This window comes from Dermacentor silvarum, chromosome 1 (genome assembly GCF_013339745.2).
Source record: "Dermacentor silvarum isolate Dsil-2018 chromosome 1, BIME_Dsil_1.4, whole genome shotgun sequence".
NCBI classification, from domain to species: Eukaryota; Metazoa; Arthropoda; class Arachnida; order Ixodida; family Ixodidae; genus Dermacentor; species Dermacentor silvarum.
Genome location: NC_051154.1, coordinates 163,142,151 through 163,157,240, shown reverse-complemented (window position 1 = coordinate 163,157,240; position 15,090 = coordinate 163,142,151). Strand labels below are relative to the sequence as shown.

General features: G+C 42.0%; 1 protein-coding gene across 3 annotated transcripts in view; it reads left to right on the top strand.

The window, feature by feature from the left end:
- LOC119436329 (uncharacterized) overlaps positions 1–12,107 on the top strand; it is an 89,837-nt gene extending 77,730 nt beyond the window's left edge. For all 3 annotated transcript variants that reach the window (XM_049657068.1, XM_037703154.2, XM_037703153.2), the window contains 5 exons: positions 1,142–1,298; positions 4,388–4,468; positions 6,951–7,194; positions 11,681–11,795; positions 11,897–12,107. In XM_049657068.1, coding sequence (XP_049513025.1) covers positions 1,142–1,298; positions 4,388–4,468; positions 6,951–7,194; positions 11,681–11,795; positions 11,897–12,008 — 709 coding nt within the window. In that variant the 3' untranslated portion in view covers positions 12,009–12,107. The remainder of the gene's footprint in view (positions 1–1,141; positions 1,299–4,387; positions 4,469–6,950; positions 7,195–11,680; positions 11,796–11,896) is intronic.
- Positions 12,108–15,090: the final 2,983 nt, after the last annotated feature.

The following is a 15,090-nucleotide window of genomic DNA, read 5'->3' as shown; positions in this document are numbered from 1 at the left end:
GGCCGATCACATCACTGTGTTTCTGCCAAACGTTGGATGCCACTGGGTCCTACGCCTAGGTGCTTGCAATTTTCATATCTGAGAAATGATTTGCCTTGATAGATTTCGAAGCAGAGCACCATGCCCTTGGGCTAACAAGCAGAATGTTTTTCTAACACATAGCGTGTGGCGTCCGTGGTACGTACTGTTTCAGTGGTGTGACACCAGTGAATGGAATGATCTGCTCATCAGTACAGAGTACTGATGTAACAGGTGCGTCTTATACACCGGTGCAACTTATGTACGTTTTTTTCGGAAAAGCTGCCGCTTTGAGGTGGGTGCGACTTATACAATGGTGTAACTTATAGGCCGGAAAATATGGTATGTTCATTTTAAGAGTTCCCCCACTGTTGAGGGCACTTTCCCGCTTTACTATAGTGCTTTTAGAGCCTCTAAAATTTCAACGAGAAACCGCTTATAAAGTTTGACTTTGTTATAACGAAAGTGTCTGTGAACTGTTCTTCCTGTAACACATTTCTCCTGTGATATTCCTGGCTTCATTGTTTGTTGACTTCATGAAGTTGTAGCAACCAAAAAATCAAAGCCCTCAGTTCCCCTTATTCATCTGACTCATTGCATGGTGAGGGTCTCCACATAGTGCCATGAGATAGCACATGAGGGCTTATTGGCCAGTTGCTTTCTCTTAAGCTAACGCCTGTGGTTGGAAGGATGTTCCACATCCGCTGCCATGGTTGTGAGTGGTGACGCTGGCTAGCACTTTCAGGGCTAAATCTAGTACTACACCTACACAAATTCCCAAGAAAGTAGATGGGAGAATGGCTGCTGCAGTAGCTTGATTGATAGAGCATTGCACTAGAGCATTGCACGCGTAATGCGGAAGATGTGGGTTTGGCTCCTACCTGCAGCAAGTTGCTTACCGTTTTTCATTTTTGTTTTTCCTACTATTTTCTGCATTTAAATTAAAAAGAGCAGTTAATTTCCCCTATGCATTCTGTAGCTTCAGTGTCTGCTGGCTTCGTGTGGTTGTACTTAAGAAAAGATTGAGCCCCTCTGTTTCCTTAAACTTTACTGTGTAAGACTTTCAACGCACCTCAGGCTGCAGCTGAGCAACTAACAGAAACTGGATGCACGTCTCCTGCAGGCGGAAATTCAGGCTGAGTGCGGTGTGGGCCTCGAAGAACTGTCACAGTAGAAAAATGCTGTTGGACAATAGAGGCGAGGTCTGCAAGCAAATAAAAGATCACATGTCGGGTCTTGATCAGCATAAAAGGGAGGAAGAAAAGTTGCAGCAGGACATAGTAAGTGCAACTTCTTCAACTGAAGCTTCCAATCATTTTTAATACCAGCACTGCAAGTGCCACACATTGTGTACTGTAAATGCATGCTCATTAAATAATCATCAGTATGTAACTTTTGAAATAATCATCAGAATGTGTGTTTTGAGATAGGCACAGATCTATGTGCAAAAAAACTCCTGTAAGTGATAGACCGCTTGCAAAAATGGCAAAAAGCTTATTTGTTTACAGTATGTAACTTTTTTTTTTAATCGAGCATCGGACATAATGCAGCCAAACAATAAATAAGAAGGGTCTGTAGAATAAGAAGGGTTTCAAGCATTGCAATGTTAAAGACAGCTGGGCTAGACAAGTAAGCATACTCAGCGCTCCATCCTGACGCTTGTTTGCTTTCTGTTTGTTATTCATGCTGCTTGAATCATGTCAAACCACATCTTATGCAATTGCAACTGTCAAAGAAGCAAATGTGCTTACATTTCAGCTTTCATCTGTTTCTGCTTGTAGTGTTCAGAGACACAATTGTTGGTTGTGATGTGTGACTTCTAGGCATGTGTCAGATTTTTTGTGCGGGGAATCATTGCCTACTCAGCAATTTTGGTCTATTTTGGAAGCACAGCGAGTGCTGGAAATAGTACACTTTTGATACTGAAATTACCTGTTATCTGGCAACAAAACTAGCAAGTGTAGTGGCACTGTCATCATGACCACACTGGTGCGAGAAAAAAACTCACCTACATCACATATATTACTTCAAGGATAAATTCTCAATTTTGGCTCAATTTTACCTAACCTGACTTTACTAAATTTGACAAAGTGCTTTTCATAACCTCAACTCACGTTCATAGAGCCTAATACACTGAAATCCTTACAATGAAGTGAACTTCTTGCCCAGTTTAATTGGGGGAAAGTGTGGGTAAAGAAACGTCACAGCCACTGGCGTCGGAACCTCCTTTTGACTGGGGGCGCGAAAGAAAAACCGCTGCCAAAACATCATCATCATCATCATTTATTCTCCTTGAGTGCCCAACATTTAATAAATAAACACAATAAACACACATACATAAAGGCAATATTGTAAACAAACTACAACTACCTGCGGCAATTACTAACTGCAGCAAATAATTAAAAACATAGTGCCTGAACTGTACGTTTTGTGCGACGTTTTGTGAAGTTTTTGTTACCGTTATTCTATAGATATTGCCAGGCTATCTTTATGTACATTCATCATTTGACGCGATTCTGTTTACCTGCGGTAAACGAGATGTCAATGTGATTAAACATAAGAGAGCTGGCATTGAGGAATACCAGGTGTTTCTGCAAACACTTTCATTTTTTTTTTTTTTTTTTTAATATTGCCTGTGGCAGATAGCTCAATTCTAGCTCATGAGCTGGTCTACTCGAAGAGGCAGACATTACTGGCACAAAAAATTGAAATGCATAATATACTTATTAACAAAAATTCAATAATTAAGTTTTTAACTAATTACCTTATGGCCCATATTGCAATTTACAAATTCTAGCTGTGGAGTTCACAAGGCGGATCCACTTAGAACGAATTCTCAGGATGACACCAGTTTAGAGATATTAATTCCCGAACTTTATGGAGAAATGCATTGACGTTCCAGTAACTTTTGTGCTTCAATGCATAAACGACGTTTATTTAAGAAAGTTAGTGGAACACCAATGCATTTCTCTGCAAAGTTCGGGAATTAAAATCATGAAACTGGTGTCATCCTGAAAATTCGTTCCAAGTGGATCCGAACTCTACGGCTAGGATTTGTAAATTGCAATATGGGCCATAAGGTAATAGTTAAAAACTTAATTAGTGAGTTTTTGTTAATTAGTAGATTATGCATTTGAATTTTTTGTTGAAGTAATGTCCGGCTCTTTCAGTAGACCCGCTCATGAAATAGACTTGTGCTACCTGCCACAGGATATATTTAAAATTTTGAATGTGTTCGCTGAAACACTCTGTATATAAATAAATCTGTGGCATGGTATGCCTGTCGCTGAGGTAGCATGGGGAGCGACAGCAAACTAGAGCACACATGCAAAAACACCCGTGTATGGATATAAGTGCAGAAAAGAGGAAAGTAAACCTGTACGGCTGCTTTTCACTTGTTCGCTCTTCGGCGTTATAATCTGTATACCTCAGCAGCGACAATAACATATTCCAAGCTACAGCCAAAACATGCAATATTATGACACATCAGAAAATAAAAACTTAAATTTCAATGACGTGAGACGCTGCTAGTCAGGGGGAACTATTGTTACTTCACTTTGAAAAATATGGTTAATTTAATACTTAATGATATGCATTTTTAAAACCATACTCTGTGTAAAAAAAATACACATGATCGATCATCTGTAGAGCGCTGACTTCAAAAATGGAAATGGTCTGTTTTTTTCACCTGCAGATTTCAGTTAAAGGAGAATAACAGATATTTTGTGTGGAACCACATAAATTTTCTTTAGAAGTGTTTGTAATTTTACCCTTTCACTGGGGGAGCCATGCTCCCTCATTTGTAGATGAGGGGGAGCCGTCGCTCCCCCTGCTCCCCCTGTTCCGACGCCCTTGGTCACAGGAAACCTGTAATGTTTAAAATGCATCGAATTAATTCAAGTATTGCTACAGTACATTCATTACCATGCCAGTTTTGGTCGAACAGTTTTGCTTTTACAAAGCTTGTAGTGGCTCAGCATTGCGAGGTAGAGTTGTCTTACCAGATGGCTCCAGCTGCTCTGTAACCGTCAAATTGAAATACATCTGTTGTCAGTGCAGTACTTGTCCACAATTCTTTAGCCTGATGAAGCTCCCAGAAGCAAAAATAGCTACTTTCTTTCACTCTTGAATAATTATGTAATTTGCACAAGTCTTTTAAATGTTCTTGGTTTAACAAACTTCTTGATTCACCGAACGAATTATTGTGTCTCATGAACCTCATTAGATTGAAGTTTAGATGGACAGTTTATAAACATTGTGTTGGTGTCCCTGCAGTGGTGTCCTCCGGGTTCACTATTGCCACTGATTTTCATTCCAAAGTTCGCAAGTTGTCACAGGTTACTAAATCTGCGCTTCTGCAAACATGCAGGCCTTGCTTGAAAAGGTGACCATAAAACTCTCAGCCACAAACAAGGATTTCATGGACAGAATGCATGAGACAATTATACATGTAAGTGGAATGCTTTAGGCATATGCTTTCCAGGAAAGTGATTCATAATGCTTGACCTTTGGATTGGAACAGGCTTCACTGGAATAAAATTACTGAAGCGTGGTCTGTTTGCATGCTGCTTGCAATACCTTTTAGAGAGGATAGTTTGCATGTTACCATCACCTCCGAGTGCTTATTGTCTTCTTTTTATCAGCTAGACAGCAAAAGAGAGAGGGCAAACAACAGATTGTGTTGTCAGCATTGATTGTTCATTGTGCATGCCTTTTCAGTATGTAATGAATCTCTAATAATGGTGTAGAAGATTTTGCTGTCATTGTAAAAATCGGTTGATTAAATGTGTTGGTGATATTGCATGCTGCTTCATGCCTGAAAGTTTTAACTAACAAAAGATGGGTAGTTCTACCTAATTGAAGATTTGCAGTCCCCTGCATTATTGTCATGTTTATGTCTGTGAGGTGGTGCCATGAAATGTGAAACCAAGATTCCATGTTTACAGTGATGCATTCCCAAAACACAAGTGTGGTCTTGCTGAATGTTTTCTAATTGGGACACTACAGAAGAATATGAAGTTAAGTATTCATAAATTATGCTTCTGCAATAGCAAAATGGCCCGTCTTACTCTGAGAGGAGACTAGGTAAGCCAGAAAAGATGCAAAATCAGAAGACTGGTGGTTATGCCACCCTGAAGTTCCAGCTCCTGCTCGCTGTGATGTCATGGATTTTGACAGCATCTACTTGGGTCTAGTTAACTGTTTATCGCTGATGAAAGATTCAATTGTGTTCTAAAATGGTGAACCTAGGTGAACAAAATGGTGAATCTAGCAAATTTTGATAACTATCGTGAAACAAAAGAGCCAGGTACGAGAAAATACATACTTAATAGTCCACATCGCACTGACGTACGAACGCTGAGGCTTTGGCATAAAGTTCGCAAAAGAGAAGCTTAGCCTTCATTTTCTCTAGTGGCCAGGTGGTCAAAAGTCTGGAGACCCCCACTACAGGGATGGAAGTGCTGTGCCAATTGCGCCATCTTGTGCCAAACCATTGAGCTGCACCAACCTGTGCCAAAACACTAATGTCGTATCTTCGCATGGCTGTCAGCACGGCTGAGCTCATACACAGCAAGTGTGCCCTGTTATAGAGGTAATCTGCTACATCTGCAAAGAGTGGGTGTGCCGTGATGGCGTGGTCTTCCCGTGTGTTTAGCATTGGAGGTTGCGTAATCTCGACTTTCAGAGATGCATTGAAGCAAGAGGCAGACAAAGCATTTGCTCCCCACTTCCAGCTCTTTTCATGATAGTGTCGTCCCACTGAGGGCGACAGTATCAGCCGCGAGGGCAGAGTGGAGACAAGAGCGTGGCTGGCTTCGCCAATGTGAAGATATCATCGACACTACTTGTAACCGTATAACCGTACTTGTACTCTCAGATTAAACAAAATGAATTTTTTTCTCATTAAGTTTACTTTTTCCGATTGCCCGATAATTTGAAAAATATTTCAGCCCCTTCCATGCAAGAAAAATCCACTGGCGGCTGTACTTAATTGCATAAAAGGTCAAATTTCAATATAAAAAAAATTTTCGATGTACTGAAGCAAATTGACGAATTTACTGACTTCATTATATCGAGGTTTAACTGTACCAAATCTAATTTGCACATGCACCATGTCCGGTTACTGGGAGGATAGTGCAGCATGCCAACAAACTACCTGCCTACATCCGTGAAACTTCTTGACCAAAAATTATCCAATGGCAAGCATAATCGTCACTCAAATTTAAACTGGCTACTCTATTTACTGCACAACCACACCAACCAAAAATCAGACTTTTGCTACCGCAGAATGCAAGTTAATGATGTAAAGTTTTGGTTTTAGTCAACCATAGCGGTGAAACAACGGTCGTAAAAGGTCGGCGAAAACTCGAACGACAAAAATCACATTCTGTCATTTGCGTTTCCGCAACAATGTTCACGGCATGACTTGTGCAGATTGAATCCAAAAACTTGGAATAAACCTTCGTTGGGTGTCCAGAATATCAGTCGTCATTTTGTCTAGAACACCTAATAGTGTTCTACACAGTCAAACAAAAAACACCTTTTCTTTATGTACATGTAATTCATTCATATTGAACTTTAACAAGCTGCTCCAAAATGCATATCTTCTGCTCCAGAATGGACAAATCCTGCTCTATACCGCCAAGTTTGCTGCTCTCAGAGCTGCTCCAAAACTCTTGGCCGCTTCTATTCCTACACTATGGTGTGCCTCATAATCAAGTCATAAGCTTCTTATGATATAACTAATAAAAACCAGGCCCTCAGTTTCCTTTCTTCTCGTTCATAATCAAGTCATGGTTTTAGCATGTAAAACCCTTGAATTTAATTTTGATTTCCTACATGTCAGTGAATTATGCTGTATTGAGCCATCATGATAATGACGATGATGCAAGGGCGGCATTTGGAGACTCTTGTGTGTATCCTGTGTGCAGGTCAAGACATCCGGCGCTACAGAGCTGCAGGAGCTGATGCCAGAACTTCAAACTCTTAACATGAGTCTACAAGAACTACACACAGAAGCACGGGACTGTCTTGTTCCTTATAAAATGGCCACAGCCGCTGAGAAGCCACCAGCCTGCATTGATATGATGAATAACTACAAAGTTGCAATCCTCCAAGAATCCCTCCAGTCCCTTGAGAACAGCCACCAGGATCAGGATGATGCTGATCTTGAAAGTGAGGCACAATCTGTACTCCATTTCATACTCAGCAGGAAATGCTTTGGAATCTTTGCTTTGAGTGCAGTCATAGCAGTCTAGTTCCATGCCTTTGTAGTGCAGTTGTTTTTGATCTGTGTCGCTTTGTACGGAATAACTGTTTTATATTATTGCAACTACAACTTGTGGATGTATGTTATGCCAGATCACATATACAGCCGACACTTGTTGCAATGGAGCTTAATAATCCAGCGTGAAAGGTTCGTTATATCTAAGATCTGTTCTATTCAAAATTAGGGCCGTGGTATGTTGTTAAATAGTGGAACATGTACAGTGTAAAGTGCGGAGACATGCTTTGCTGGGAGTGACGTCAGGGCCTTTCCTGCAAGAGAATGCGCTGCTCGGTGCAACCACAAGGTGTGTGCCAAGGTTTGTTGGCGCCTTCAATCAGTAGTTGCCGTGGCCGCAGAACTCTGTTTACACTTTTTGGTGATATTGTAGCTGCACAAAAAGTATGGAAACCTCTGGGTAACAACTTTTCCCTGGTGTTTTCGCAGCCAAGATTTCGAGAACCTCGAGTCCAGCACAATAACATTTCTAGATAAGGAGTGAAAAACACATAGGGGTTGACACCATAGCAAGGAAGAAGTTCGACTTAACCGATATTTCAAGGTATTAGAATTGGAGTTAACGCAGGCACACTGCACTATTTTTAGGTCAAGAGCAGAAGTGTCAGCTGGCTGCAGGAACATGTTCCTCCACTCATTTGATGGTAAATAGGTTAATATCTGTGATACCTTCAATGCATTAAATATGTCTTTAGTGAAGAATATGAGTGCTGACCAAAGATCATTGCCAGCGCTAAGCACGAGATTGCCGCTCGAGCTCGCTCTCAGTGTGCTGTTCCTGACTGCTGTGCTAATCCCAGTAAATAAACCATTTAAGAATTGGTAGAGATGCTGGGTATCTTGAAAATATCCACCCTGGAACTTTGATCCTGCATGCTACAATCAACCATCAATTTTTGCGACAACCTTGGATTCGATAGTGTCAAGTCTTGCTTGCATGGTTTTTTGACCATCAAGTATTTGACGCAACAGTTCCTCTGTGCTCGGCCCGGGGTTCGATTCTATGTCACCGCACAGCATGAGTAATGAAAACGCAACGTCTTTCACGTTACGCAACGTCTTTCACGTTTCACATGTGAAAGACGTTGCGTTTTCATTACTCATGCTGTGCGGTGACATAGAATCGAACCCCGGGCCGAGCACAGAGGAACTGTTGTGTCAAATACTTGATGGTCAAAAAACCATGCAAGCACTATCGAATCCAAGGTCGAAAATTCCACAGTAGTATTTACAGAACTTACGGCCAACATTTCTAGCCTTGAGACAACCATAAAAACCATGCAAAGTAAATTGATCGACTTCGAGGACAGGAGCAGGCGCAATAATCTTCTCGTGTCCGGCTTACCGAAACGTCCTGATGAAACGTTCTAATCACTAACGAACACTGTGGTTTCCGAAATATTTGAGAATACACTCAGGGTAAAGGTGTCAACAGTCGAAAGAATTCACCGAATCGGACAAAAGAAGCGAAACAAAAATAGGCCAGTTGTGCTCAAACTAATTGATCACCGTGAAAAATAAACGTACTCAGAAACTGCTCTAAGCTAAAAGGAAAGGAAATATCCATTGCAGAAGACTTTTCGGCGGAAACTAGGCAAATCGGAAGGCATGTATGGGAAAGCTCTGCAAATATCAGAAAGGGCGGCGAAAGAGTGAAGCTTGTACATGACAAAATCGTCATTAATGGAGAAATGTGTATGCCTGGGATGCTACTGAAATGAAAAGAATTACCGTTTCAGCACCCACCAAAAAATCTAAGAAGAAACAGTGAACTTCTTTGGGCACTCAAAAAGCTTCCGTTGCCTTAATCTAAACGCTCGCAGTATCGTAAACAAACTTTCCGACTTGCAAAGCATTGCAGTGGCGCATAAGCCACATGTAATGATAATAACTGAAACTTGGTTGCATTCTGGTATCCTGGACTCTGAGATAACACCACCAGGGTACAAAATGTACACGAAAGATCGAGATTCCCGTGGAGGCGGAGTCGCCTTGTTGTTTCAAGACTGTTTGCAAGTGCAAAGGTTACCTGATATTGCCGGCACTGAATGCGTCGTCGCAAAAGTGTTTTTGGACGATTTCTATCTTATAATTGCTGGTTTTTACCGCCCACCGCATTGCGATGTATTTTTCGATGCTCTGAATGAATTTTTGTGTACAACTGGCACACATTGCAAGAATATTTTGCTTGCTGGTGATTTCAACGTCCCGTCAGTGGACTGGTCAACTGATTTCCCTGATGCCCTTTGCGCAGCAGCAGAACCTTTAACTGACATCGTTCTTTTCCATGCTCTGACTCAACTGGTAAAACAACCAACTCGCGCACAAAACATATAGATCTCATTCTTGTAAATGACCAAGTCCTCAGTCGTAATCCGAGTGTCGACATATTCCAGGGAATTTCAGATCATAGAATGATATGCCTTACACTAGAGCTAAATTTCAGATTAAAACCCTCTAAAATTCAGTACTCGATTCCCGAGTTCTCGCGCGCTAGCGATGTCGGCATACTTGATGCCTTAGACAAAAAATTTTCTGAATTTGCATCTCTTTCTGAATCCCACGTTGTGTCCGTTGACAGTTATGGTGTTTCTTTAGAAAACTTGTTCACAACTGTATCGACAAATTTGTGCCCAAAAAGCGGAAAGTCGTATGTGAAACGAATCTGGTTGGCTGCCCTATATTTGGGAAAGGGGGAACAATAGATAAGAAAAAATGTATAAAAAAATCAAGAGGCAGTTTTAAAGTAACAAATTCTGCATAAGGGCTATGTCATGGACACTGTCCATTGATAAACAATCCTAGTATTTTGTGAGTCCACATCCACCAACCACAGGCTCGTTTAAATCACCGTTGCCATCGTGGAGCTTCGCCAAGGCAAATGAAACAACCAAGCCGTGCCAGCATTTTGTTGTTTTGCTAGTTGGTTCACACCACAGCCATTATGGCTACATTTCCGAGCCCTAAGCTCTAGGAATGCTAGGCGAAAGGTACACGGTGAAAGAAACTTACAGAAAGATGCACGATGAGTATCTTTGGTTTAAGGCGGACACTACTAACCATCATGCCAGAAGGTGATTGACATGATTACAACGGGAAATTAAACTTCAAAAAGTGACCTGAAGAGCTTGAAATGTGTGTCCAACTCAGCAGCTGCTCACTGCAAGAAATTGTACTTAAGAGCAAGGAGATTTCACTATTTTTCAGTGCGTGTGTACCATTAACGTTTGTTTCCCCAGCCGCCATTGCCACATTTGGTTGGGGGCGAAATACAAGAACGCTCGTGTGCCATGCATTTGGTGCATGTCAAAGATCACCAGGTGGTCAAAATTAATCCGGAGTCTCCCCCACTACCGCATGCCTTATAATCAAATTGTAGTTTTGGCACATGAAACCCCCCTATCCTTTATCTTTTTTTGTGCATGCGTGCAAATTGAGGAAGCAGTAGACAATAAAGAGCCACCAAGACACTGCGGTGTTTTGTCTGCTCTTCTCCCGTTTTCCACAATGGTACATACGTAACACACATATTTGCACCCTATTGTGGGCTTTAGGTCGCAGCGTATGAGCATTTGGTTGGACAAAAGCAAACATTGTGTGAATGCTTCTGGAGCTGTTTGAAATACTCTTGATATGCTGATAGAGACTTCGTCACCCACAGAGACATGCGATAGCCCTTCACAATGATTCAGTCTTTACTTCTGAATTCTTTTTGATATCTCATTATTTATTATAGGTGAGCTGCAAACCACAGTGTTAGACACTGTGGTTTGCTGCCTTGGCATTGCTAAAGGTTCTGATACGGCAGCTATGCCCATGTGATTGAGTCCTCATGCCACATCACATTGACTACGGTGCCAGGTTTTCCATTGACGGCATAGGGCACCAGGTTCTGTGGGTGGCCAAGGCCATGCCAAGTTGTTGAAATGTGAAAGGCAGCATTTAGTAACCTTTTAATTACAAATGACCAGGTTCTGTGGGTGGCCAAGGCCATGCCAAGTTGTTGAAATCTGAAAGGCAGCATTTAGTAACCTTTTAATTACAAATGACCAGGTTCTGTGGGTGGCCAAGGCCATGCCAAGTTGTTGAAATGTGAAAGGCAGCATTTAGTAACCTTTTAATTACAAATGACCAGGTTCTGTGGGTGGCCAAGGCCATGCCAAGTTGTTGAAATGTGAAAGGCAGCATTTAGTAACCTTTTAATTACAAATGACCATCAGCAGTCATGATCTTTAATGCTCCCCACTGTATAGCATTCTTTTAGCACCAAATACATACGTGTCTGTGAAATTGAACTGCCTCTAAAATAGGGGGGGGGGGGAGGGGGGAGGGGTTGATTTGTGTCGAAGCACTTTGTCTTTTGCTTTTTCTTGTCAGAACTCACCAGCAAAGTTGCCATGGCAGAAGCAGAAGTCAACACGGCGGCAAAGTGGATCGTGGAGCGTGATCCTGTTTCAGCTACAACAGAAGTTATGCGTAGCTTGGCTGTCCTGTGCGTACCTACTGTTCTTGTTTTTATTCTAACCCAGGCCAGCACATGGTGTTTGAAGATCACACAATTCTATTTCAATTTTTGTTTCTTTTCTCTTTCAGGAACAAGCGATTAGAAGTTTTTTTCGTCATCGACTTCCAAGTTGAGGGCCGCACCTTTGAACAGTGGTTACCAGACATTTTGAGAATAATTAACTTGAAGTGCCGACGTTGACCATGCTTCAAAGGATCTTCAGACGATTAGCTTGAGCCTACAAGTTGTCACCTCTGTCTGTCACTTCTGAAATTTTTTGTTGAAAATAAATGGACATGGACCTCCCTTTTTTGGTGGTGACTATCTAGGAAGGAATGAAGAGGGAGGGGAACTTGGGTAGGGCAATTCGAAATTCCACTGACAAAGAAGTCTCCAAGAGAGAGTCTACTATTCGTTCTCTGTGCTCTCCACTTGGCCCCATCCATTGCTGAAAATTTGCGAGGGCAGCGAGTAGCATGCTTATAAACTTGCTTCGGTGCTGGGTGCAGGCTGTGGCTCGCTTTCTGGTGCTGCACCTCAAATAGCAATCTGTAGATATGCCTTACCAGAACTCGTAAATTTGGAAAAGAGTACCAGTTTCGCAAGTTTTCGAACCGTGCCCGTCTTTACTTTCCTTAACCCTTTCACTGCCACTCCCGAGATAACTCGGGGCACCTACTTTCACACTCCTCTCTAAAAGCAGCTCGGGCAAAAAACATTGCGCACCTGTTGTGCTATGTATGGAGAGTCATATACACACAAAAACTTGTAAGTTATGCTGTCACATTTCAAAATCAGAAAGTGCAGCCCCTATTAATGCAGTTATCAACGCAGGTGTTATTTGTAAGCAATGTTAGCACATCAGAAGTTTTGGCGAGTGATTTCAGTGAAGTGCGACGTTATTGGCTTGTGTCGCCATTTGGAAGCACATTTCAGTTTCTAACTGCAGGTAGACACAATGTCTTAGTGCTGTCAGTGTGTCAGTGCACATTGACAGACAGAGAGATTTATGAACTGTTGATGAATTGAGAAATCGATGACAAAGAACCAGTTTCTATAGCGTGAAATGCCCTTTAACCAGTATGCAAAAAACTTCCGGCAGAACCCATCCCACAAGAAAAGTCAACATTAATACGATTAGCATTGAAGCAATGTAGTAACACACCACACAGGTGTGTGTATTGCCACCGCCAAAACATGTCATGTATGAGACGTATCTACAACTGGACGAGTCTTCTTCCTCTTTGGGCTCCTGCTACTGTTTGTGGCAGTGGCCTGTTTGGCCAATGTACACTTAGTACCAGTGGCGCACCGACGGGGGGGGATTCGGGGGTTGGAACCCCCCCCTGAGGCCGACTTAACCCCCCCTTTTGTTTAACCCCTTTTCTTTTCTTACGTACTGCAATTAAGATGTAAGACGCGCAATCGTCTGTACACTCGCAAAAAGCGAATTTTTTGACAATTTCCCGTGAAGAAATCGAAATTAGTGCTGTTTAGATGGTATTGGAAAACTGTCAACCCCCCCCCCCCCCCTGACAGAGATCCTGGGTGCGCTACTGCTTAGTACAGCTGAGCAGAATGTTGTAGGTTACTTCTGGGGTGCAGCAGATGAATGTGATGTGTAATCCAATTGAATTAATGTTGACAGTCATCTACTTCCTCTTCGAGCTTGCACTGCTGCTTGCAGACACAAGCACCAGTGACCCGAATAGGCATCAAAGAGGTGCATTGAAAAGTGGCACATACCCATATTCTAAAAGTTTTTACACCCAAGGGTGCTAGTTTCATCATGGCTAACACCATTATACCCTTAAAGGGGTACTGACACAAAAATTCTAACTCGAAATAACTGGTAGATTACATTGCTGCGAGCTCATAGGTATCATCTGTAAGGTATCTGTTATATATTTATTAACAAGCCGCTAGCTTACGGCAGACCAAGGTTACATAATGTAGTTCATGACACAACTTCGCCAGGAAGGCTTAGGCGAGGCTCTGTCCGCCATACTGGCCACAGGAGTACTGGTTGCCAGTTGCCCACAGTCTGCACTTCAGTACACAGGGTTGCCAACACAACAGTATCAATAGCAAATACAGCTTGGAGCACATTTTCATTTCATTTTTAAGTTCGTGCGAACAAAAAATCAGAAAGTGCAGCCCCTATTAATGCAGTTAACGCAGGTGTTATTTGTAAGCAATGTTAGCACATCAGAAGTTTTGGCGAGTGATTTCAGTGAAGTGCGACGTTATTGGCTTGTGTCGCCATTTGGAAGACGGTTCTGACAGCACACAAAGTGTACATACAGGGTCGTCCACTCTTAAGAAAAACATGCGAGCGTGCGGATGATGATGATGATTTATTGGCATTCCCTTTGAAACGGGGCGGCGACAAATAGTCACCTAGCCTGCTTGATTTAATCAGGTATTCTATACATGTTCTTTATCTAGCATTTTTGTATACCTCTCATTATTATTTTTCTTTTTCAAAAATTTACCTTGTACCGCTGCCTATGATTTTAACAGATCAGGTCGTATCCATCTTTTCCCTGCTTTTTTTCCACCAGTACTCTAATTGTCTCTTGCTGATCTCTACGGCTGATCTGTTTATGTTTCCTTCCACTTTAAACCCAAGCGCTTCTGGGAGTTGCACGTTACCTACGGTTCTCGCTGGGTGGATCCCGTAGCATTCCATCAGGATGTGCCGAGTGGTTTCTGGAGCTTTACTGCAGCATACCCATGTCTCATCTAGTTCCGAATATTTGTTCCGATATGTTTTCGTCCTTAGGCAACTGGCTCGAGCCTCAAATAGCAAGGCACTGCCCTTTGTGTTATCGTACAGATTTTCCCTTCTAATTGCTTTCTTCTCATTCTTGTAAATCTTCATTGTCCTTTTTGTTTCCATTCTTTGCATCCAATTCACGGTCTCTGTTTCTCTCGCTTTCTTTCTGATGACTCCTGGTTGTCTATTTACAGTTTCAATTATCCTGTACTTGGTTGTCAACTTCCTTGACCTCTTCCTCCATTCTGTGTCCTTTTCATGTAAAGATACTTATGCACTTTAGCCACCCATTTATTTTCATCCATGTTCCTGAGCCTTTCTTCAAAACTAATTTTGCTCTGTGCTTCTCCGACTTCAAAAGAGGCCCAACCCATGTCACCCTGCACTGCCTCATTTGTGGTATTACCGTGGGCTCCCAAAGCCAACCGGCCTACTGATCTTTGGTTAACTTCCAAACCCGCCAATATATCCGATTTTAAGCATATAATGGCATTTGCGAATGTT